The 26,777-nt window shown below is 43.5% G+C and overlaps 1 protein-coding gene across 1 annotated transcript in view; it reads right to left on the minus strand.

Moving 5' to 3' along the window:
- BRINP1 (BMP/retinoic acid inducible neural specific 1) overlaps positions 1-26,777 on the minus strand; it is a 195,791-nt gene that overhangs the window by 52,584 nt on the left and 116,430 nt on the right. Inside the window, exons 3-5 of the mRNA XM_018052690.1 lie at positions 18,469-18,659; positions 9,430-9,599; positions 6,378-6,483 (exon numbers count right to left, since the gene is read on the minus strand). Coding sequence (XP_017908179.1) covers positions 6,378-6,483; positions 9,430-9,599; positions 18,469-18,659 — 467 coding nt within the window. The remainder of the gene's footprint in view (positions 1-6,377; positions 6,484-9,429; positions 9,600-18,468; positions 18,660-26,777) is intronic.

A 26,777-nucleotide genomic window follows, 5' to 3' on the forward strand; every position in this document is an offset into this window, starting at 1 on the left:
TCGCACAATTGACAATGACCTCTCCACCTGATTCCTAGGGTGCCACATTCTCTTGGCTCTCTTCCCATCACTGCCTCCACTCTGCTCCTCAGCCAGTTCTTAGCTTCCTTTTCTTGTTCCTCATTAAGATGCCATTATTCCAACTTATAAATATTAAATTCCCCATGGCTCAATCACTGGGCTCCTTCTTTTCTCTATCTATACCCTCTCTCAAGGTGATCTTACCCAACCTCACATCATTAGATATCATCCCTATGCTAATTTACATTGCTGTCATCTCCCCTGACTTTCCAAATGTCCACTCAACATAGACATAACAGACTTCTCAAACCTGGGTTCAAACCCAATTCCTCACGGCCCATCAAGACAGATCCCTTCCACAGTATTCGCCATAGCAGGAAGGGAACCCAACCACTTCAGCTCAGGCAAAACTCTGGGAACATCCTCTGTTTCTCTCTTTCTCTCATAAGTGTTTCCTCAGTCCACTGACAAAGAATGTCAGCAGTACTTGAATTAAAAGTATATCCATAATTCAGCCACTTCTTACAACCCTCACAGTCACTATCAGTGGCCCAGGCTGTCATTTTTCTCTCACCTTAATAAATATGATGGCCTTCTAGCTGGGTTCCTTGTATGTGATCTTGCCCTCGACAAGCCTCTTCTACAGAACAGTCATAGTAATTCATGTAAAATGGAAGTCAGGTCCAGTTATTCCACTGCCCGAATTTGCAATGGCTTCTCATTTCATTCAGAGTAAAATCTAAAGCCTGTTCCATGGTCTACAAATTTCTAGATGACCTATTCCCTCTCTATCTCTCTGACTGTAAAGAAAATATATTTCTGTGTTTACGTGTTTAATGTCTGCTCACCCAACACCCTCACACTCAATGTAAACTCCAAAATGACTGAGAGTTAGCTCATTCAGGGCTCTATATCCTGTTCTTAAAACAATGTCTGATGTATAGCTGACATTCAATAAATATTACTAAATGAGTAAGGGAATGTGTGAATGAATACATTTCTGAATTATCCCTTGATTTCAGCAAACTATTTTTTCTGCATCCCTTTCCACGTCAGTGAGCTATGGAGGCAGAGGTCTGTTCTCTGTACATCCATCTCACCAGATGGATACTCAATTCAATTACATGACAATGTCGGTGAAACACTCAATGGGCTTCTTGGAGAGAGAAGGATAAAAATGAGAAGTTTTCATTATGCCATTAGCATTATTACAAGTAGCTCGGTGGTTGCTGCTTTGACTACTAATAGCCTCTGTTCATTTCCATGATTCTTTCTCATTTCGAGTCTCCGTCTCCAAACTTCCTTTTTTTTTTTTAATTTTTCTATTTCTCTCCACCTTTGCCTAGTTCTGTGAACCTTTTATGAAACAGCACAAAGTGAAGGTCATTTGAGTGCCATTTGTATAATCCTCCATCTACCCTAATAAACCTGCAGAATCTGCCCCCAACCCTCAGGCAGAGGCATTAGGAGGGACCAGAGGAATATGGAGCTACCCATTTTAAGAGGGAGAAACCCTAAAGTCAGGCTATTGGGGTTAAAATCCCAGCTCAGTGGCTTATTAAGAAACCTCTCTTCAGCCCCAGTCTCCTCACCTACAAACTGGGAATGTTGTTTATCTATGCTTCCCTTATAAATGCTATGAGCATTAAAAATTCAATAAATCCCATTATATAAAACAAATACAAGTTAAATAAAAAGAAACACATAAATGTAAGTGCAGTAAAAATAAATTAACACAGCTCCTGGCACACAAGGACATGCTTAATAAGCAGCGCTTGTTATTTCTGGTTCTTCAACCCGCAAGTCCATGCAGCTTCCCTTTAGGCTGGGCTGGACCACCTGCTGCTCTTTTATGTCTCCATTTTATTCACGTTTTCTTTTTGCAGAGGATGTCAAAATAGAGCACATTATTAAATAAAAAGCGTAATAGCTGCATATTTTATACACAGAAATGTACACATATAAGTCATGCGTGTACAGCTGTATCAATCTTCACAAAGTAAACACATCTTTGTGTGCCATCGTGATCAAAACCTTACCAAGACCTCCAGAAACCTCTCTCATCTCTTTCCCATCACTCCCCTGTTCCTCCTCTGCAAAGGAATCCTGAAACAGTGTGTGTGTCTGACTGTTTCTGACTGGTGGAAAGAGCAGAATCATAACAGCATCTCCTCTTTCCTGTCTGGCTTCTCTAATTCTGTGTTTCTTTTTATAATACTTGTTCTTTCGGGTCTTGCTTGTGGCACCTGGGCTCTTTCCTTGGGGAGCGTGGGCTTCTTTCTAGTTGTGGACTAGGGCTTAGTTGATCTGCGACACGTAGGATTTTAGTTCCCTGACCAGGGATTAAATTGGCGTCGCCTGCAGATTCTTAACCAGTGGACCACCAGGGAAGTCTCTCTTGTATTCAGGGTTACATTCATGAGCTTCTTCCATACTGCTGCATAGAACAGTAGTTTAGGGACCCCTCCGGTGGTGCAGTGCTTAAGAATCTGTCTTTCAACGCGTGGGACATCGGTTCCATCCCTGGTGGGGGAACGAAGGTCTCCAATGTTGCGGGGCAACTAAGCCCATGCGTTACAGCGACTGGGCCCGCATTCCACCACTAGAGAAAGCCCGGACGCTGAGATGAAGACCCAGAGCAGCGAAAATAAAATACGAATGGGGGTTTATTCTTTCTCATTTCTGTACTGTAGCCTGTCATGTGACTGTATGACAAATTATCCATTTTCTTGTTGATGGGGATTTGGGGGCTATTTCCATTTAGGAGACTCTTTTGAACAAAACTCGTGAACACTCATGATTTTTGGTGAACATATGTAATAATTCTCTTGGGCATATTCCTAGGAGTTGTAACTGTTGGGTCATGGGGTCAAGGCATATTGAGTTCTTAGTGGAAGCTGCCAAGAAGAGCTTTCCAAAGTAATTTGGAAAATGTATTCTTCTGGAAGCAATGCGTGTACACACCCACTATTCCACGTCATCACTCCTAGATATCGTCAGTTTTTTCCAACTGAGCCAGACTGACTGCTGTGTTACGACACTGGACTGTTTCAATCTACATTTTCTGAGGACAAGTAAAGTTATTCACTTTTCCAAATATCTGTTTGCCATTTTGATAGTCTTGTTTCTGGAGTGCCTGTTCGTGTCTTTTCATCCCTCTTCCTGTCTCCCTGGACTGTCTGCCTTTTACTTACTGGTTTCAGAGGTTGTTTACAGATTTTGCATGCTTCCTTGGTAGCTCTGCCTACAAGGCAGGAGGCCCAGGTTCGATCCTGGGGTGTCCATATTTTACACATCAGTTCTGGCTCAGATACATTTATCATTGATATTGCCTTCCACTCCATTGAATTTTCATTCTATGAATGGCATCTTCTGATGAACAGAAATTAATTTTAATGTAGTCCAACTTATCAACCTTTTTGTTTCACTCGCTGCTTTCTGTATGCTACTGAATAAATATCAGTTCAGTTCAGTTCAGTCGGGTCTGACTCTTTGCGACCCCATGAATCGCAGCACGCCAGGCCTCCCTGTCCATCACCAACTCCCAGAGTTCACCCAAACTCATGTGCATCAAGTCGGTGATGCCATCCAGCCATCTCATCCTCTGTCATCCCCTTCTCCTCCTGCTCCCAATCCCTCCCAGCATCAGGGTCTTTGGTGGCCAAAGTATTGGAGTTTCAGCTTTAGCATCAGTCCTTCCAATGAACACCCAGAACTGGTCTCCTTTAGGATGGACTGGTTAGATCTCCTTGCAGTCCAAGTATAAATATCAGCCTACCTCTAAATCAAGAGATACTCTTCTGTCTTACAGTAAGACGCTTCTCTGTTCTACTCTCCACCAGGAGAATATTTTTCTCCTTTCTATGACTCCTCTACCTAGACAGATAGAACGAATTACCTTTTTATTTTCCTGAATCTCCATAATACTGTGCATTACTTTTACTATCTCTATTATATTACACACTACCTTGAATCATATGTATTTTCCTGTCCATCAGCTCTATCTTATCTTCTCACTCCAGTCACTCAAATATCTAAATCTTTCATGTTCTTTTCACTAAGTCCTTGTCAGGATGCCTCCTAAGTAACTCCGAAATTGCTCTATTTCACTCCATCTCAACTGCTCCTTCCTAAATTTGTGACATTTCTTCTTGAATACTGCAGCAGTCCCTAACTAACTGGTCACCAACCTCTAATCTACTCTTTTTAATTAACTGACCACACAATAGCCAGATCAATCTTCCACAACATTAATCTCTTCCTGCTATTTTGTTTTTTAAAACCCTTTCATGGTTCCTACTACTCTCAAATTAATGCTCACTTCATTTAAGTGCTTAGTGACTGAGCAACAAATACTGGAACCCATGGCAGAGCTGGGTTTTGGAGGACTGAGGCTCATGCTGCAGGTGCCTACTGAGGAAAGGAATTCAAAATCACATGGGAATGTGAATATTTAGAATGAGAAAAGTTAGGGACTTAGAAGGCCAGAGAGCCCTGGATCTTAAACTTCTGTAGCTTCAAGGTAAATCAGTTTCTAAATATCCCTAAGATCTTAATAACTTGCTAGCACCATCTTGCTCATCCTGTCTAAATTTACTCCAGATATAACTCACAGGTCTCTCTACCTCCTTCGTGCACAGCAGGGTGATCAGACACAGGTCGGAGCCACACTTCCTGGATTCAAACCCTGCTCTCACTCCGCAAGTTCGCTATAGGCACCTTGGGAACTAACGGTGGAAATCTTAGCACCCCCAAGGTTGGTCAGCCTTTCTTACTCGTTTCTTATCAGGCGTGACCAAGCCCATCTGCCCACTCTTTTCTCTAATAAAGTAGGATAGGGTTATTCTTCATGTATTTGAGGTTTTGTTTTCTCGGCTTTTAACACTAGACTGTTCTCTTGACCTGAATTTCCCTGATGGATTTTCATTCACTGCTCCCAAGTGACACTGCCAAGCTTACCCTGTACCGCTTTCCAACCATCTTCTATTAACAGGAGCATGAATCAAAGAGTTGCCAAGGAACCAGAATATAAAAGTCATATTAGGCTCTGCTTAGCTCGATCTGCCAATCTAAACCCAACTTTCCTCCCACTGACATTCAGAATCACCTTTATCATATACCTTTCTAGAAGGTCACATTCTTAGCTTGCTCAAAGTCAAAGTATATGCCATTTTTTTCTGACTATAAAGTTAATACATGATCATTGTGGAAAAGTTAGAAAAGGAATTGGAAGCCTAAAATAAATCACCTCTAACCTAATCATCCAGAAGTAACCTCTTAACATCTCGGCATAATTCCTTGCAATTTTATTTTTCCTTATCCTTTTACATTAAGCTCATACCATTCCTTCAATCAAAATCATCCATTTTTAATTAACGTCATACCAAATCATTTTGTAGTTGAAAATTCTTTACAAATAACATTTTAGCACCTGCCTAATATTATGTGGTATGGATGCTACATAATTCATTTAGTCTCCTCAGGTAGAAAATTGAGATCTTTACATTGTTTCTTTCTTTGCTATTATAAATTATGCTTTTTAAAACAGCACTATCTATACTTAAAAGTCTTATCATTTCCCCCCCTACAACTCCTCTTCATGATGAATTAATCAGGATAAAATGACTGTGTTAAAACATGTTTCCTTCAAGGTCTTGAGTGTATATCGACTTTACATACAATAGATGATAAGCAAATACAAATATATACTTCAACAAACTAATCCTTGGAATTATTGCAATTTTACTAGCAATGCCTAAGAGTGTTTGTCTTGCTATGTTTTAGCCAGCACTGAATGTTCTCATTTGCAAACTCTGCTAAAAGCACACACACCTACACAAACACATATATATGTATGAATGTACTAAAAACCGCAAATGATTAACAAAGAAGGAGAAAGATTACACAGAACCCCAAATTCTATAAAGTGCCCTATAGTTTTTTGAATTCAAATAACATCTGCCAAAATACATTGAGAATCAAACACAATAATATAGGAAATTCAGATGCTATGATATGAAACTTTAATATATATTAGATCTGGAACATCTATAAATAACACTGTTTAGACATTTTCATCAAAATAATCAGATAAAGCTCACATTTCCATACTTTATCTCTGAAAACTAATTAATAACCATGAATTTAATGTCCCATATATGTTAAAATTTTAAAAAAGACATCAAATCATAACTGTCTTGATTTCCATATTTTTAGCTTTCATTGGTTTCTCTCTGCCTTTCATCTTCTTCTCCTTTCTCCCTCCCTTCTGGCCTCCTGATACTCTCCCATCCCTCCTCCTGCAGGCTGCTCCCTCCTCCCCGTCTCAGCTCCCATCACTTCCACTGACATCCTACCTTGAAGGTGCAGTTTGCTCTCGGTGCTCTGCAGAAGGACGGAACTCACAGAGTCCAGATTGTCGTAGCTGTTACAGCCCAGGGGCCCAGTGCGCGTCTCTGTGACCTGAGTGGACAGTGAGGGCGACAGGTGTGAGACAGATGCCCTTGGCTGAGACAGGTCCTGCAGAGTCGGCCCCTAGCAGTGAAGCAGCAGCCGGGAGAGTCTCCCTGCACCTGGGGCCACTCCCCAGGCCCCTTGCCTGTGCCGAGGACCAGGGCTGACTGGCGCCAAGCGGCCAGGGTAGCGGGGCAGAGTCTAGCACAGACAGGAGCCAGAACGGCCAGGTCCTATCCTTGGTTCTCATGTCACCGAGCCACTCTATTATATGAACTAATAACAAGTGGAAACACTACAGTGTATTTTGAAACCATGGGCTCTGGAAATAGGAGGGTCAGTGTTAAATCCTGGCTGGGCCATTGATTTGCTGTGTGACCACAGGCAGGCACTTCTCTAGGCTCCTGGAACCTGAAGCTAATAAATCCTTCCCGTGAAGGTTGTGAGACTAAACCTGATGGGCGGAAGTGCCTGACACGTGGTGTATGTTCGATAATAGACATCTCATTACCAAGAGCCTTATGAATTGCAATGTGCATTATCGATGAGTACGTATGCATTGTCATTAGGCAAGAACAATAAACTCATTCCCATTTTCACATAAAAATTAGCAAAGAGCACAATCAGCTCCACTGCAGAATGAACGCCCCTGTCCTCTGGTGGTGTGTTTCTAAAACACTGTCTGAGAATAACTGAGATGGTGGACAACAGCTCGAACAGCTATTCTAAAAGATAACCTTGAAATATGAATGGGTTAGTATGTAAAGTGGCTTCTTCATCTCTTCGGTCTTTACTTTCCATTATTTCACACAATCGTTGGTGGGCTTGTTTTGGGGTTTGCATCCTGCTGCTAAGACACAGCTCTGACTGCTATAGAGAAGGAGGATTCTAAGAAAGCCAGCTCCGCCTCTGTCCAGCAGTAGAGCTTGGGTCAGTAACTCCCCTGTATAAGCCTCAATTTCCCTATCTCTACAATATCGACCCTAACAGTAAAGGGATCATGTTTTTGAAGTGTTCAGCACTTAGGAAACAGCACATAAATGGAAGGTTATTAGGCTTTGCTTTTAAAAAGTAATTTATTCTTTTTTGTGTATAGAATAATAGCATGGTTATTATTGAAAGACATTCAAAACTACCAATTCATCTTGCTATAGAGATACTCAGGAAGAGGAAACGACTGGAAAAACTTCCCCACCTGGTCGGCTGCTCATCTTAGACAAAGCTGGCAGGGAGGCCCATTCTAACCAGCGGGGTCTTGAAGTAGCCTCAAGAAATGGCTAGAAAAACCTGAGTCCCAGATTGAATGTCGAGGGTGGAGCTGTTGCAAGAATGGTTTCTTGAGCGGCCTCTGTCTAATTTCTCTGAGAAACTCCTCCTAAAGAGGCAGACTGCACCTCCAGGATGCACAAGAGAGGATTATCTCCCGACAGAGCTTCAATATCTCAATTCTGAGTCCCATCCTGGGGGGAGGGAACCTTTTGGTGATAATGAAAACCAGGCCTTTGCTTGGCTACTCTGACTCCGATGGCTTCATAAAGCTCCAGCTCTCCGTGCCGAGTTCCCTAACAACATAATCCCCCCGATACAGGCGATTCTTCTCGGATAAGCCGGCTCTTTGTTTGTCGATCTGATTTATTTCTCTTCCTCCTCAGCAAGGCTCTCCCGCCCACGTTTCTTCTCCTCCCTTGGTCAATTTCTGACTCATCTGCCTGACTCCTACCAACACTCCCCTGCCACCCCCCCAAGCCTTCACACACACACTATCTTGAGAGGTACCTTTTAATGTCTTGATAGAAGACTAACAACAACAGCAACCTAAGTCTGCATTTTATTCAGAAGAAACCAGACTGAAGAATGAGAGGTAAAAAATGCAGTTATAATCTGGTTTAAGAGAACTTGAGATGCTAAAAAATCTTCACTGAAACCCTTCAAAGAACTAATCCTTTTTATCAAAAATGCCCTCCTTCAATTCTCTTTATAAAGGTAATCCTTGAATTTCTTATATTGAAAGTGAAGTATTTAAGTACCTATGCTCTAAGGCAGTGAGCTGAAACTTTACAGCTGCTCTTTCCAATATGGCTATTTAAATTTAAATAAATTTTTTAAAAAACCTTGCAAATAATATAGTTTGTAAGCAGCCACACGTCATGAGCTCCATAACCCCATATGTGTAGTGGCCCCTGTCTTGGACAGCACACATTCAGAGCTTTTCCATCATCTTGGAAGGGTCTATAGCACTGGGTAGATGAGCGTGACAGGCTGGCTGTTTTTATAAATACACTTTTACTGGAACTGGCTACGATCATTTTTTCTATACATTGTCTGTGGCTGATTTTGTTCTACAGCAGCATAGGTGAGTTGTAGCAACAGGGGTCATATGACCTGCAAATCTTGAAATATTTATTACTGGCTCTTGACAAAAAATATTCCTGACCCTGGTCTAGAGAGTAGAGTTCTAATCCCTGTTACTGAACTAGCTAGCTGTGTAACCCTGAACAAAAGTCTTCAACTTTTGGACCTCAGTGTTCACATCTGTAAAATGGGGAGAGGGAGATGAAAAACACAGATGTTAACCAATTACTGGCCTAGGCATAATCTGACTTCTGTGAACTCTATGACCTTGTGAAAATGAATTACCCAGTGCAGCCTCAGTTTCTTCACCTATAAAGGGCGCCTGGAAATAATTTACATAGAACTTGAAGAGTGAAAGAGAGTACTATGGATAATTACGCCTCATGACCACAGCCAGGGCTGCCCCAGGAAATCAGTACATGTGGTCTTAATGACAGTGCTCAGGGTATTATAGGGCATTGGACAACCTCAGTCAGGATGGCTGGCCAAGGGCACTGTCAGCTCCTTAGGAAGTAAGGAAGCTAGGGATTTCATTTGCCCATCGACTCAGACCACTTTAGTGCAATGCTGCTGTCTTAAGAACCTGCCACCCTCAAGCTGTACCTTGATTGCTCCCGTTGATATCTGGATCTCATGGAGCCTCCTCATGGTGCCGTCACGGTCAACAAAGTAGGATGATGCAAGCTGGTGCAGAGCTTCAACACTTTGCGTGGCATTCCCTGATTTTCTGTCCAGGCGAGTTTTGTCCATGTACATGGTCAAGGCCTCCTCCCCTGCAGGGAAAAGTAGAGAAGTCAGGCAGGCCGTTGAACTCCATGAGGGGTAGAGAGGCTTAAGGGCTTCAAAGCAGACAATAGCTTTGGACCTCTAACTTTGCCCAGATTTCCTATTGCTTCTGAAAATCAAGAGCACAATGCAAGCAAGACAGTCCAGAAGTGGTGGTGAGCACAAAACTTCAACAGGAGGGGAATCGTGAAAACAAACTCAGCTGATCCCTTCTCACTCCTTTCTCTGCCTCCTCTTGTTCTTTCTTACCACCCAGTTCCTCTTAGTCCTCCTCTCATTTCTCTCCTCTCCTCCCTCCTTGCTTCCTCCTTTCCGTCCTCTGTTTCTCCTTCTGCTACCCCTTCCCAGACAGACGGATGGACAGACAGAACAAGAGATAGGGGAGAGAGAGATAAGGCGTAGTTTAGACACAAATACAGAGTAACTATGTGTCTGCGGAGAGAGGAAGAGCTAAACTGTCAGTCCTGTGAAAGCAGATATTGTCTGTATTATTGTTGTTGTGGTTTAATTGCTAAGCCATGTCTGACTCTTTTGCAACCTCACAGACTGCAGCCTGCCAGGCTCCTCTGTCCATGGGATTTACCAGGCAAGAATACTGAAGTGGGTTGCCATTTCCTTCTCCAGGGGATCTTCCTGACTCAGGACTCGAAGCTCGGTCTCCTACATTGCAGATGGACTTTTTACCACTAAGCCACTGGGGAAGCCCGCTGTCTGTATTAGTTACTGCTCTAGGAGACTGGGGTCAATCCTTGGGTCGGAAAGATCCCCCAAAGGAGGAAATGGCTACCCACTCCAGTATTCTTGCCTGGAGAATTCCATAGACAGAGGGTTCGCAAAGAGATGGACACAACTGAGGGACTGAGCATGCATGTAACATAATCCTTTGTCCAAAGTCTGGGGCTTGGGATATATTAATAATAAGCAGTTAATCCATCCACTTTTTTCATTTATTCAATAAACATTTCTTAAGCTACATTTTGGAGGAGAGGGGAGATGACAAGAAAGTTAGGCATATCGTAGAAGAGATAGAGAGAGAAAACCTTACCTAATTTACTCCATGAAAGTTTCCTTAGAAATAAATGCATGTGTTACTAACAGTACGAGTTTATGGTGGATTTTATTTTGGATAACAGGATGCTTCATCAGAACTTCAGAAGGGAAGCTCCACCTAAACAGATCTGATTCTTGCCCCTCTGGTTTCACTCTCAACTAACTGCGAACTTGGGGACATTCGTTAACCTCTCTGTTTCTCAGCTTATTCATGAATAAGACTAGAAGAATAGCACCTATTCCATGAATACATGAGTAATTAAGAATAATTACTGTGCAATTAACAGGTCCATGAGTAATTAAGAATAAATTAATTAATACATACAAAGTCCTTACATTAGTATCTGTTTGTTGTAGCAACCAAAATCATTTGGAATAGTAGCAGAACCGTTGATTCTAGAACTAGGCTGCCTGGATTTGAACTAGCTACAGGAGTCAGTTGCCTAATCTCCCGGCACTGCAGGCTCTCCATGTGTGATATTGGAAGCAGTAACTGTGTTTGCCTCCTAGGTTGCCATAGAGTTAAATATGTTAATGACATGAAGTACCTGAGCTCTGCCTGGTCCAGAATGAGTTCTGCCATTGTTCTTATCCTCACTTTCCGTCAACCCAATACAATAGAGTCGTCAGAGAATAAACGTTACCGATAACTCTCTGAGGACAAAAGGCTGATATCTAAGATAACTGAAATTTCTTTAGAATGCTGACGATTTTTTGAGTTAAAGGGAAGGTTAAAACACACACACACACACACACACACACACACACACAACAACAACTACTTTGGGAAGAACAGTGGTTATCCTGGGAGGCAGACACGGTCCTGACACACGTTAATCCCTCCGCCTTGGCCCCGCCATGACTGCGTTTAGAGCGTGGTTTCCTCGTGGTTCGGAGTGCTCCCGGTGGAGCCTACGGTCTGTCTTTCAGCCAAACCATTCATTCTGCCTCCATGCTCTATTCTTGCCCATTTTTCTCCCGGTCTTTCCTCAGACTCCATTTTTATTTCTTTATTTATTTTCTGCTTGGAATGCCGTGATTTCCTCCCTTGGCATGTCTGGCTCCTGAAATCCTGTCCGGCTTTCTGAGCCCTATTCCAGTGTTGCCTCCTCTTACTGCCCTGCGTCCGTGGCCTGGTGTCTCCTGTATAGCTTCAGAACCTGCTCTGTTATCGCCTTCCTGGTGCGGCTTTCCCGGCCACACCCTCTCCTGCAAGACAGCTCTCATCACCTCGCTCTATCGCTCTCCAGGGCGTCCATTCTGTTTAGCTCGCGTATATGCACTGTATTCTGTGTGTTCTGAGCACTCTGCCAGGCAACAGTGAGAAATGAGTAAGACAGCGCCCCCATCCTTAGAGTCACCCAGTGAATGAGCGTGCTGCCCAGTATAGGAGCCACTGGCCAAATGTGGCTGCTGAGCATCTGAAATCTGGTCATTCCAAACTGAGATGCTCTGTGCCTACAAACTACACAGTGGAATCCCAAGAACTGGACAATGTAAAAAAAAAGCAAACTGAAATATCTCATTAACAACAAAGGCTGGAAAGGGTGTGGAGAGCATGGAACCTTCCTGCACTGTCGGCGGGAATGTTAACTGGTGCAGCCATTATGGAAAGTGGTATGGAGGCTCCTTAAAAAACTGAAAATGTGATCCAGCAATCGCAATCCTGGGCACATATCCAGAGAAATCTCTGATTTGGAAAGATCCATGTACCCGCCTTCATAGCAGCACTATTCACAACAGCCAAGGCAAGGAGACAACTCAACACTCATCAACAGATGCTTGTCTTATGAAGACATGTTACATAGGTGCCACGGAATATTACCCAGTCATACAAGAGAATGAAACCGTGCCACTTACTACAACGTGGATGGACCTGGAGATGATTATACTAAGCCAAGTAAGAGAGAGAGACAAGTATCACATGATGCCACTTATATGCATGTTCTAAAAAGTGATACAAATGAGCTTATGTACAAACCAGATTCACAGACACAGAAAACAAACTTATGGTTACCAAAGGGAAGAGGGTAGGATGGATAAATTAGGAGTGTGCAATTAACAGGTCCAAATTACTATACATAAAAGATAAGCAACAAGGATTTACTATATAATGCAGGGAACAATATTCAGTATCTTGTAGTAACTTATAATGGAAAAGAATCTGAAAAAAAAAATACACAGCTGAATCACTCCGCTGTACATCTAAAAGTAACACATTATTGTAAATCGACTATACTTCAATTACAAAATAAAAACAGACTAACAGGAAAATAAAAATATCAATAACCGTTTTTCATTACATGTTGAAATAATATTCTGGATATATTATGTGAGATAAAATATATGGTTAAATTGATTCTCCCCTTTTTCTTTTCACTTTTAAAAATGTGGTGGGAAAGTTGTAAATGGCACATGTGACTCACACTAGCGGCTGATGTCATATTTCGATTGGACGACACTGGTCTAGGGAGACAGACACACGCAGGAATCACTTCAAAACATAGGCCAGATGAAGAGTGAAGGTGCAGCTGCGTGGGGTGGGATGCAGCCTGGAAGAGGGGTGCCTGCATCCCCATCGGTGCTGCAGGACCCAAGCCACTGGTGACCTGATCGCCCCCAGGTGCGTCTGCTGTCACTCCAGCTATGCTCGGTCCTACACAAATGTGTCCTTTTTCCTCTCATGCTTGGGGCTCTGCTTTTCCTCCTGGCTGACTTCTACTCACCGCTCAGGTGGCACCAAACGCAACACCGCCTCTGGGAAGCCTCCCGTGAGTCACCAACTGTTTACCTAGGCTGAAGTAAGAACACTAACCACATGCATTCATGCATGGCCCCCTTTTATTTCTGCAGTTTGTTACCTGCTACACTTCCTGGTGATTGCTTGTTGAACAGCCTGTCTCTTTTACGAGAGAAGAAGCTCTGTGAAGTCAACGAGGATATAAGAGCCTTTCATCACTTCGTTGTCGTTGCCTAGCACAATCATATATTATGTGCTTAAGAAATGATCAGCATTTTATGTGTGGATGAAGGGATAAATACAGAAGTGGCCTGGCTCTACAGTGTTTGTTGAATGACATATCTTCCTTAACTACTAGACTGAAATCTCCCAGTGAGAAGATTTAGGATCATTAAAATTAATCTCTGGGTTCCCCATGCCTAGATTTAAGCTGAGTTCAGGATAAGAAACTCATATCTGCACCTTCCCATGAAGGCTTTGCCAGTTATACAGGAGAACATGACCATCCATCCTTTGGATCTGCAGCAACCTGAACAGACTTGGCTTAATGATGACTTTATACTCAACAATTAGATGTTGAGTTCCAGAGGGTGAGTAGTGGCCTGAGGCAAGAAGGACTCTATCTGATTCTTTTTTGTAATGTTCCCAATGCTTCTCCCAGGTCAAATGAAGAGCCAAAGTTCAGTTACCATTTGATGGGTAGATGGATGTATGGATGGGGAGACAGATGATTAAATGGATAGATGAACAGATGGATGAATGGAGAAGTAAATGATTAAATAAGTCAATATAAGCTAGAAGTTAGAGCCAGGAGGCAGAGGAAATAGATGTTACACGTGTCAGCTCAGGCTCTCTAAGGGGCCTGTGAAAGAGAAGGCGAAATAGCCCAGGTCCCTCAGGACTGAGAACTGGAAGAAGCAAACCTTAGATCAAGAGGGGTTAATGGGCTTCTTGCTGCATTATTAAGACTTAATTTCTTGTTTATTAAGAGAACATTCTGTTTAGAGTTGCTTTCCCATTTGGGCATTCCTGCAAATTGCCTCTTCACCCCTCATAGACCTTTCCTCAGTCTTTCTGCCCTCTGGGGGTTTTGTCTCACTCTCTGCAGCATTTCTTTTGGGGGGAGGACAAAGTGGGACATGCAGAGGATGGGCGATGAGGGGGAAATCCATCATCTAGCCTTTTGAGTCACTAGGGGACACTGTGCCCAGAAAAGGGAAGGGCATGTCTGGACTTCAGGTCTCTGGGGTATCCCTCAGCCTTTCCTTCTGAAAAGCCTTTCCTCAGCCTTTTCCCAGTGACTTAGTTCACAGCCTTCCTCTTAGCCAAGGGGAGCCCTCCCAAAATACAGGGTGGGTAATGAGTATACACACACACACATTTACACAAGCACAAAACCATAGGCTTTCACACATTCAGACATCCCTGCAATAGGCATACATTCACGTACATGTGAAAGCTCACATGTACACATATATGTTCACATTGCAACCATATTCACTGGTTCCAGGCATACGCATGTGCAATGCATATGTACGTGTGTCCATATATAGATGAACTTTCACGAAAGTATTAGCAGGCATCTGTGCAAGCGGGCATGCGCTCCCACGCACGTGTACAAGCTTAGCTATATGTATCACACAGACACCCAGCCTGCAAGGTGTTCCCTTTGGTCTAAAATATAAGCTTCAGAGGAACCAAGGGGAATGACCATCCCTGTATTAACTGTCATTCCAGACCCCAATGTTTTCACTTCATCACTGTCCATAAAAGGCACTCACATCAAGTATTTTATGAGTTCAACAGACGCTGCCCCAAAAGTGAGGATCCCAGAGAAACGTCTTAGATGTCAGCCCTCCCGCCGACTGTGCCTCCTCCTCCTCACTCCCTCTCCTTCCTCATCTCTAAACGCATCTACTTGTCCCGTAAGTGACAGTTTAAGGATCATCTTTTGTTGTTAGAGTATGCCCTCAGGAACTCACCTGACACCTCAAACAGCTCATCAAAGCAGTTCTTCTAAATGAATATGGTGTTCTCCTTAGGAAAAATTATAGTGAATACAATTCTCTGCACTTCCTTATATTTATATGGAAAAATGGAGAGCCAGGCAAGAAAGTGAACTTCTCTGCATCTGCCTTTCACCTAGTGAGTGGGAGGAAGGGGCTGTAGTCCTGAGTCCCCACTGTGTGAGTCTCGCTAAACAGTAACACTCTGCTGTGCTCTGTCTCAGGCCTGATTCTCCGAGACCCCATGGACCGCAGCCCACCAGGCTCCTCTGTCTGTGTGACTCTCCCAGCAAGAAAGCTGGAGTGGGTCGCCATGCCCACCTGGTTGGATCTTTCCAACCCAGGGATGGAACCCACACCTCCTGCGTCTCCTGCGTCGGCAGGTGGGTTCTTAACTGCTGAGTCACCAGGGGAACCCCCCAAAAATAACAATGATTGCAAGAATAACAACGGCCACGATTTGTTAGGTGCCAAACACCGAAATAAGCACTGTTAATGCCTCATTGTCCATAATCCTCAAAGTGTGCACGAATACTAGTATTATTTCTATTTACACAAGAGGAGACCAAGGCTGGGAATATCGAGTAAGCCGTCAAGGTGACACAAAACTGGTGAGAACCAGGCAATCAAACGCCAGAACCCACCCTTCTAGGCCCTACGATCTACAGCTCCATTCTCTGCCATCGCATGAGGACGCTCTTAAGAAAGACTTTTCCATGAATGAATGAATGAAGTGACGATGAGAGAAGGACCTCACGTGGCTGCTGATGCTGTGTCCATCAACAGGAAATCCTCCCGCCTCCCCGCTCCCCGCTCCACCAGCTGAGGATGGAGGAAGCATTTAAGGGCTTGCTGTCCAACACAGGAACTCAATCCAGTGCTCTGCATATTTTAAAATGTTGTGCTGTAAAAACAGGAGAGGAACAAGGCTCTGTGAATAATTCACCACCTCGCCTTGGAGAAATTAAAAATATATTTCACTGCAAAAGAAAAGTCGTTATTTGGGACTTCCGGGGACTTGGACAGAACACAGTTTCTAATGGAAGAACTGCATGTATCTCAGTAACTGTTTTTCTTTTTTTCTTTTTCAAGTGAAATGGGAGGTGGGGGAAGTTTAAAAAAAAGAGTACATGTTAATGCCACACTCAATGTAGAAGTGATTTCATTTTCATTTTATGATAGAGCAGAATTTATATGACATGACTTAACATTCATCAGTTAACCAATACGTGCTGGCTGATTGATTGTTGGATTGGGTCGGTTGGCAGGTCAGTGAGCTGGTTAAAGAGATGACACATGTTGGGTCAAAAAATAGTGCAAGCTTTGTGGACAGAAAGCCCTAAGTTAAAATTTTAATTTTGTCACCAATCTTAGCTATAACTCTTGGAAGTCTCAGCTTCTTTATATACAAAATGGAGATAATATAATCTAACTTGTCATTTTTGCAGGCTAAAGAGGGCCTATAATGCCTACTATAAGCAAATATTCAAAAAGGTGTGGCAAATATGAGTAACTGGGGCTTTCCTGGTCTGCAATGCAGGAGATGCGACTTTGATCCCCTGGGGAAGGAAATGGCAACCCACTCCAGTATTCTTGCCTGGAGAATCCCATGCCCAGGGAAGCCTGGGGGGATACAGTCCCATGGGGTCGCAAGAAATCAGACAGGACTGAAGCAAGTAAGTAACAACAGCAACAAGGCAAATTCCTGAGGAGTGGATTCGAAAGAATGAATTGGCCCAACTAACCTCTCCACCCACATCTTCTACATCATCACATTTCTGAGCTGATCTGCCTGGAAATGCATATTGTGTGCTCAGCCTAGAACGTTTCATCACTCTTCCTCTACACAGACAACTCCTACTGAGTTAAACTGTTACTTCCTGTAGGAAGTTTACAGGAACCACTCCAGCTTGTGCTCACCCTCCTCGGAAAAAGAAGATCAGCTGTGATAACCATGACTTGGGCTACCCCCTTGCCTTTGCCAACACGCCAGTCCTGATTGTTTCACTGCTGCTGCTAAGTCGCTTCAGTCGTGTCCGACTCTGTGCACCCCAGAGACGGCAGCCCACCAGGCTCCCCCATCCCTGGGATTCTCCAGGCAAGAACACTGGAGTGGGTTGCCATTTCTTTCTCCAGTGCATGAAAGTGAAAGGTGAAAGTGAAGTCTCTCAGTCGTGTTCGACTTTTAGCGACCCCATGGACTGCAGCCTATCAGGCTCCTCTGCCCATGGGATTTTCCAGGCAAGAGTACTGGAGTGGGGTGCCACTGCCTTCTTCTGATTGTTTCACTGACATGGGCCGGATCTAAACGCAACTTTGCAGCTCTCTAAGCAGGTGGCATGGTGCTCTACCACCTAAGGGGCTTTCCCGAAATTCACTGGCCCCAGTTGTTGTGGCAGAAAACTGACATCCAAAGGATAGTAGCTAATAATACAAGATGACGCATGTGGGCAAGACCCGCAAGCGGCTAAGTGCAGCAGTCTCTACCATCTCCTGTGTCCTTTGCATTCCCTTTCTCTCATTTATCCTCCCCTCTTATCCTCACTCCCTTCAAGATGAACTGGACACAAAGGGGAGAAATGGATAGAGCTGAGTAGGCAGGAGCAGTTGGTCTGCATTCCTACTGGTCTAGTCCAAACCCATAGAAGATGCAATGAGATCCCCTTTGTAAAATGATAACCTCAAGTTATCAGCCCCTACAGCAGATTTTGATAAACAAAAGGACTTCTTGAAACAATATCTCAAGTTTAATTTTTCCCTCAGATTAGACTGTCCTCCAAAGGAATCAATACAATAAGAAGATTAAACATTCCCAACAGATTGAGCTAATTCCAAGGTGATGCCATTATTCCCACCAAAAGTTAGAAAATGCTCAAGTTAGATTTTCCCAGAGAACAGAATCAGCCAAGGCAATCTGGCTTCTCTGACAACATAGCCTTCTGAGTGATGTACAATGGCAGAGATGTTAAGATGGCTTTGATCCCAGGCCACCCCATGGTCCCCTTCCTCCCAGACCCAAAGTCATGTCAAGGTTATATGGCCCAGTGACTGTCGACCTACCTCCCAAGGTGGCAGAGATGAGGAGGTGGGTGCCGTACTTTTTGATGATGGTATCAATGAACTGCTGAGTGGTGGGTCTCCTGCCGAGCAGGCGGATGCTCCTTTGAAACTCCGGCATGAGGGGCACTGGATGACGGACCAGGTCTCTCCTCTCGATGGCTGTGTTCCTCACCTTCCAACGGGCAAACTCCCTGGGCAGGAGAGATGGGTGAGACTCTCAGCTTACTAGCTCTACCCCCAAGCCAAGTTCACCCAACCAGCCCATCCAGGCATCTATCCTTAGGTGAGAGAGTGCTTGCAACTATTTTCAGTATTTGTTAACTGATACTTAGCTCTGGAACCCTTGCTCTTTTCAGCACCATGGATATTTGCTGCACGCTTTTCTCATCACTAGGGGCTTCCCTGGTAGTTCACACAGTAAAACAGTACGCTACAACTCAGGAGACCTGGGTTCAACTCCTCGAATGGAAAGATCCCCTGGAGGAGGGCACAGCAACCCTCTCCAGTATTCTTGCCTGGAGAATCCCACGGACAGAGGAGCGTGGTGGGCTACAGTCCATAGGGACACAAAGAGTCAGACACAACTGAGCCACTAACACATTCTCATCACTGGGATACCGCAGTGAACCAGAGAGATGCCATCATGCTTTCATGATGCTTACGGAGCATCAGACACAAAAATCACCATCATCTAGTTGCTTATTCATCTCCATCACTAGAGAGTGAGTGAAACCGTAGAGATGGGATCTTCTCAGGTACATGGTACATGTCACATGGTGGAGTCAAAAGCATGCAGGCCGGATGAATCAATAAGCAAAAGAATAAGGAAGGAAGGAAGGCTCGGTACTGATGGACAAGGCGTAAGGCTCAATGCAACTTGAAAGTTGTTCGAAGACAATTCCATGATCCAATAATGAGCCCAGGACTCAGCTTCAATCGAAAATTTCCCATGCATTCATTGAACAACTACTGTTTGAAAGAAACTAAGCTATGCTCTGAATACCAGGTGAGGGAATTTCCACTCTTCCCTTCACTAGTGATGGAGGAAGTCAAGATGGAGAGACACTGGACCTGGGAGTCTACATTCAGGGTCTCACTGTGCCTCCTGTAAATTATGGGGTGTGATCTTGGCCAGAGGACGTCACTTCCCTGGATCTACATTACCTTATGTGTAAAATCCAATCAATATTATCTATTTCCTATTGCTGGTGGCCAGAGCACATGAAGCATAGGGTGTGAAAATACCATTGGGAAATACCAGGAACTAATCCAATGTGAAAGTTTTATAACTTTTATCTCCTCATACATTCACGGATATATAAATCATTAAAGGTTCACAGATGATGGATGAGGAGCACGCAAACCAAATACAAGTAGACACTTAAAGGGCCTTGGTTCAGGTTGTTTTTGCTTTAATAATGACCTCTGTTCCTAGCAAAGATGGAGCTCCCCCTGGAACAACCAGCTCTCTGACCTGTCTGAGTTATAAGCTCCAGGTCCCTTGAGCAAAAGAGATTAGTCAAGAGGACAGTGAGGTCAGCCCAGACAGATGATGGGAGGGGGAGTCTAATGAAAAGGTCCCCTCTCCTGCCACAAGCTGGGGGAGATGAATAAAGGGAGGGGCACGGAGCAAGAAGACGCAGAACAGGGTGGGAAACAGGACGGAATAAGTCTCGGTAATTCAGTGGTGGAGTCTGACCCCCGATGCAGAGAAAGCTGTGTCTGAAGAAAAAGCTTCCACAATGGCATGCATTTCCAAGCCTCAGAGCTTATGGACTGTGTCTGTTTAAGAAACCTCTGTCCATAATTCATAACACAGTTTGAATTCTAAATAAAGTCAGCTCAGTGCTCTGCATGAGGTAGGTGAGTATCAAATCTACCAACTGCACTCAGTGAACCTTGCAAGGCACCTACTCAGTGCCACATATCATGTCCACAGGAGGGAGGGGACACGCCCCAGTCTCATGTCCTTAAGATGCTCATAGTCCGGCAGGACAGTCATGTCCCACTTACTGTAAACCAAAGCCTACAAGGTGCAAAAGAAGGAACACAGACTTCTGAGGTCGGTAGGGGAAGCTTCAGTGAGAAGATCACATCTTAACTACAGTTTTGTGACTTAAACAAACAGAAATGTTTTTTAAAAAAATCCAAATACCCACATAGATGAAAGGGCAGGACCAGAGTGAGTAGGAGGACACAGAACACTTTATGGGGAGAGCTGCACAGGAGGTGAAGCGTGTGAAGGAGAGGGTGTGAAACGGGGCAAAGTGGAGCATGCGGGGTGACCAGGCATTAAAGGGTGGGGGATGTCAGGGCCAGCTGAGGGGGTCTCACAGGGGTGGTCAGCAGCTGGTGGCATGAGTCCCTAAGATTACTGCCTCCTGCTCTGGGTAATCTCCTCCCACAGAGTGCAGGCTGAATAGGACCCAGTGATTTGCTTCTAATGAATAGAATGTGAAGGAGATAGCACGTGCATTTTGTGATCAGGTTACAAAATATGGCAACTTCTTAGCCATAAGAAAGAACGAAATGATGCCATTTGCAGCAACATGGATGGACATAGATATTATCATACTAAGCAAAGTAAGTCGGACAGAGAAAGACAAACATCATGTGACCTGACTTATATGTAGAATCTAAAACATGACTCAAATGAAAATATCTATGAAACAGAAACGGACTCACGGATGTGGAGAACAGACTGGTGGCTGCCAAGGTTGGTGGGAGGGGAGGAGCGGGAGATTGGGCTTAGCGGATGCAAACTGGCGTATGTAGGGTGCATAATAGGATGCATAGACAAGGCCATACTGTATGGCGCAGGGAACTGTATTCAGCATCCTGTGAGAAATCATAATGGAAAAGAATATGAAAACGAATATACATATATATTGCTTCCCAGGTGGCACAGAGGTAAAGAATCCGCCTGCCAATGCAGGAGACACAAGAGACACGGGTTTGATCCCTGGGTTGGGAAGATCCCCTGGAGGAGGAAATGACAACCCACTACAATAATTTTGCCTGGAAAATTCCATAGACTGAGGAGCCTGGCAGGTTACAGTCCATGGGACTGCAAAGAGTTGGACATATATATATATATAAAATCTGAATCACTTTGCTGTATAGCATGAATTAACTTATAATTTACAAGTATAGTTGTAAATCAACTATACTTTAATAAAATTATTTAAAAAAACACCCAAAACATGGCAACTTCCATTCCCCCACCCCTCCATTTCTCTCGCAGTCACCCTCTCTCTCTTTGTCCTCGCCTCACTCTCGCGCTGCCTTGATGTAAGATGTTCTATCGAGAGAGCTGTATGGAGAGGAAGGGAAGTCTCCAGTCAACAGCTTCTGAGGAGCAGAGACCACACGGTGGCTGGGTGCCGACGGCAACCATGTGCATGAGCTGGGAGGCTGACCCTTCCCTGCAAAGCCTTGAAATGATGACAGTGTAGCAGGAGCAAGGGCACCTTGCTGAGCCACAGCCAGACCCCCGCCCCCGGAACCTGTGAGATAGTACATACAGTGGTATTAAGCTACAGCCTGCGTAACTTGTTACTCAGCATCAGGTGACCAAGAAAAGATGGTGTGAATCATCAGATATTTCTGAGGAAAGTGTTTCCTCATCAGCTTATCACTGACATGTATAAAACTATACATATATATATAATAATGGAATTAAATATATATGTATAGGCATAGAAACATATACTTCTTTCAGTATTATAGACAAATAATAGTTTGAAAATATTATGCTATATAACGATGTCATATACAGGGATAATATATATGCATAATTTTTATTTATAACTTACAACCTTGGGTTACTATTTTTTTTCATGGGAATACGTATACATTCCTCAAAATTAACATGAATTTACACACAGAGAGGTTAAGTAACATGTCAAAAGCCACACAGCTCATTAGCAGTAGAGCTGGGAGTAGAGCACTTGTATCCTGATTCTTAAATCATTCTTTTAATGTAGATATTGAGAAGGAGAATATAAAATCCATGATAAAACCAATACTGACACAAAGGAATGGTGCCACACCACCATCAAATTACAATCTCATGATTTAACTTCTTTTTCTTTCTTTCTTTTTTTTTTTCCACCAGCCTCCACATTCTTTCTGTTGTTCACCAGCTATACATCCAGGGTCTGCCATCTGTGTTGCTTCCCTGAAAAAACTAGGGAGGAAGACAGTGCTGCGTTCCTGGCTCCTCCCTCACCGCGTGGGTGTTAGAGGGTGTTCTGTGGTCTGCAGAGCACAGTGTGCACACTTGGGGAAAGTTCAGTGATTGGGGGACGTAATGCAGTTCTGACTGCCAGGCACTGCCTGTTCAGCACCACAGACAGCTCCAGATCATAAGGAACTGATAACATCTTGCTGAAGAAGAGTGGATGTTTAAGAAAGTTATTAAACAATTATGTGCTATTTGCAACAGTCATTTTAGTCCTAGAGGGATCACAAAGAAGGATCTCTAACCCAGTCTGCAGGAGGGGCTGGGGTGGAAATGGGGATGTCAAAACATCCTGTAAAGCTGAATCTTGAAAGGAAAATTGCATGTGGCTAGATGAAGACAGGGGAAGGATATTTTGGGAAGAATGAGCTCCACGTGCAAAAATGCCAGAAAATAAGAGAATAGGACAGTAGCTGGAGAGAAAGGGATACATATGTGTGCAGCACTCATGTGGGTGCCATGAAATGTAAGAGGAAAAGGCTGGTGTGACCACGCAATGAAGGGTCTTCTGTGTTGAACTGTGATATGAGATTTTTATCTATAAACTATATAAACAGAGTTTATAGCTATAAACTCTATTCTTAATGGGCAATAATCAAGACTAAACATGTTCTAAGAATGAGTCTATATGACTCTGTGACAATTAAGGGAGTGCTGGACCTAAGAAGACTGTAACAGTCATAGGATTCCATGATTTTATCCTGTTTACCAAAATACACTTAAGCAAAAGGTCTTCATAGCACCTGGATCAGAAGTAGATGTAAACAACCGAAACAGTTGGTTTTTGCTTTCAAAATTTAAACACTGGTTACTTTTCCAGATCTGAGTTTATAGCAGTAAACAAATTAGATAAAAGTCTTGCTATCAAGGAGCTTACATTCTCATGAGAGTGGACAGCTAATAAAGAGACAAATGTGTCCCGTGTCAGAGGGAGAAAATGTATGAAGAAGATACAGAGCAAAGGGAGGCAGTAGGAACGTCCAGGGGAAGGGAAGATGTAGCTCCATATATGTGGTCAGAAAAGGCTTCCTAATTCGATGACATTTAAGGAGACGAAGGAAACGAGGAACAGTGGAACAGCAATCTAGGAAGAAGGAACAGCAGGTGCAAAGGTCCTGAGGTAGGAATAAGTTTACCAGGTTTGGAAACAAGGCAGCAGGCTGAGATGAGCAGATGAGGAGAAGAGATGTTATGACAGGAAGGGTAATAAATATATATACCATCAAAACATGGGATGGGGTTGGCACCAATCTCAAAAGGCAAGTCTATATTCAGAAAATATTTTTTTATTTTTAAATTCTAACTAATATGGAAAGCCAAAAGAAGATTTTGAGTAATGACACCATCTAATTTGTGTTCTAAAAGAGGAGTAGGTAATCTTTTTCTGTGAAGGGCCAGATAACATTTTAGGCTTTGCAGTCATAAGGTACCTTATTGTTGCAGCCACTCAACTTTGTCCTAGTAGTATAAGGAACCACAGACAATAATGATTGAGCATGGCTGTGTTCCAACAAAACTTTATTTACAAAAGCAGGTTTCAGGCCTGATGTGGCCCACAGTGAGTACGACCCCTGTTCTAAAAGCACCACTGTGATTCCTTTCATAAAAGTCATCAGATCTAACCCACTCAGTTCATGGATGGCAAAATTGAATTTCTAAGACAGTAACTTATTTGCCCAAGATCACACAGCAAATGATTGGCAGGGCTGAACTCAGGGCCTAGGACTCCTGATTTCAAATGCAGTGGCCTTTCCACTGGAACATGCCACCTTAAAAAAAAAGTAAAAGAAAATAAGAGCGAGCAAACGTCTTGCTGGTCACGTTGTCTAACTGCTCTGCTGGCCCAGGAACAATTTCATAAGTTCTCAGCGAATTGAGCACAACATAAAATATATCTATCTTTCTGAGCCCACAGAGCAAGCAAATTCCCCCTGGAGGAGAAGGCAGAGCTCACAATGGCATAGGATACGCTTATGCCCAATTAAGCATCCCAGTAGGGCAGGTGAACCAATTAGATGGAGATTAAAAAAGGATCCTGGATGGAAGGCATGGGGTGGCTGCAGCAAGGCCCATCCCACTAGGGGAGCAGAAGGTGGAGGGTGGATGATGACAGAGGCCAAGATGGGTGGAGACTGGATCCAGGGTCGTAGGATTTAGGATGAGGGTAGAGAGCAAACTGCAAGCCCAAGACCCTCATTTAAGAGCACTGCTTTCATAGTAACCCTCCCTTGTCTTGTCAGCCCTCTGCTTTCATGCACGCACGCACACACACACACACACACACACGCTGAGGATAAGTTGCACTCAAGGAGAAAGGACTGCGAGCAGGCAGAACTGGCTCTGTGCCCTTGGGGAGGTGTGTGTTTACTCTCCTGGGAAATAAGCTGATTGTATTAGATGCTCTTCAGCTCTGTAGCTCTCAGCCCGGGCCTCGGAGATGGCAATCTTGACTCTGCCATCAATTAGCTGTGAAATCACCACGAGTTTGCATACATACTGCAAAAAACATGCAGATGCCATCTAGGGAGAGCATATCTACCTTAAAGGGGTGGGTTTAGAATTATATTAAATCATGGAGCACAGCATCTGGAACATAATAACCCTCAACAAGAAGGCAGTGCTAAGGTTAGTATTAATATTTTCACTGCTGCCATGCCCTGGAAGGAGCACCGGTGGGAAGCTGGAGGACAGAGCATGATGGACAAAGGGTGGGAGATAAGGGGAAACTATCCTGTTCTTTTTAAAGCTCTCAGTAGGTAGAACTTTTGTGGTGGGATTTGATTCCTGTGAACTATGTTACAAGTAGTGAGTCTGTTTTCAAGTAATGGACTGAGTTGATCAACTTCCTCCCACTCTCATGTATGCGATGAAGACTAAAAAAAAAATGCATATTCCAAGTTGTTCGGAGAGATAAATGAAATAATGGTTAGAAAATTCTTTATAAACTGCAGCAAGGTATGGACAATTGTGAGCTGCTGTTGATGTTATTATTATCACTTGCAAAGGCCCAGTAACAATGATGTGGCAGGTCTGTGTGCTAAGGTGCTTCAGTTGTGTCTGGCTCTTTGCGATCCCATGGACTGTAGCCTGCCAGGCTCCTCTGTCCATGGGGATTCTCCAGGCAAGAATGCTGGAGTGAGTTGCCATGCCCTCCTCCACAGACATTCCCAACCCAGGGATCGGACGCAGGTGTCCGCATTGCAGGTGCATTCTTTACCGTCTGAGCCACGTTACCGTCCCTGAAAATGTCCTCTTTTGTTCCCTCGTGTGTAAAGTGGGGGAGAACAATTTCTATTTCTCAGGGTTGTGAGGTGAACATCTCCCACAATTCTGAGTCCTTAGTGAGCATGGGATAAATGTGAGTTTCCTCCACATTTTCCAGATAATCAAAGTTACTAATGACCTCTAACAAAGTGGAGGGTTGCTTTACTCTTCTTTACTAAGCATGTCTTGCAGTTTGTTTGTTTTTTAATTGAACCTGATCACATAGCAAAACCAGGTGAAGCGGTATTCAAAAACACACCTACTATTTAGACTTTAAAATATAGGACACTGGGCGAAAAAGGAGGAGAATAAAATGAATCTTAGATTAAAATTGCCATGCAAAATTCATCATATTAAATCCTGAACACTTGATAGAAAGGGACAACAAATGTCTCTGAGTTTCCCTGCAGCCAAGAGAAAAAGGGAATTCAGACCACAGAGCCACATAGTCAGGAAGAAAACAGATCAGTTGTTCAAAGTTGCTGGAGATACATAGAATCTTGGATGATGTGATAAGATATACAAATGTTTTCCATGATTCTTCATAAAGAGATGGATGTAGTTGAAGCTGGTCAGGTATATCCTCACTAATCCACCAATATTTGATTGGTTCAGTGTAGCCTAATGCATATGAAACAGGCACTAACATTACTGTCTAAACAGGAAGTTATCCAGTGATCTGACTTAATCCAAGGATACATTTTAGAATATGTAATCAATGCAGATGGTGATTGCAGCCATGAAATTAAAAGACACGTACTCCTTGGAAGGAAAGTTATGAACAACCTAGAAAGCATATTAA

Source organism: Capra hircus, chromosome 8 (genome assembly GCF_001704415.2).
Source record: "Capra hircus breed San Clemente chromosome 8, ASM170441v1, whole genome shotgun sequence".
Lineage (NCBI taxonomy): Eukaryota > Metazoa > Chordata > Mammalia > Artiodactyla > Bovidae > Capra > Capra hircus.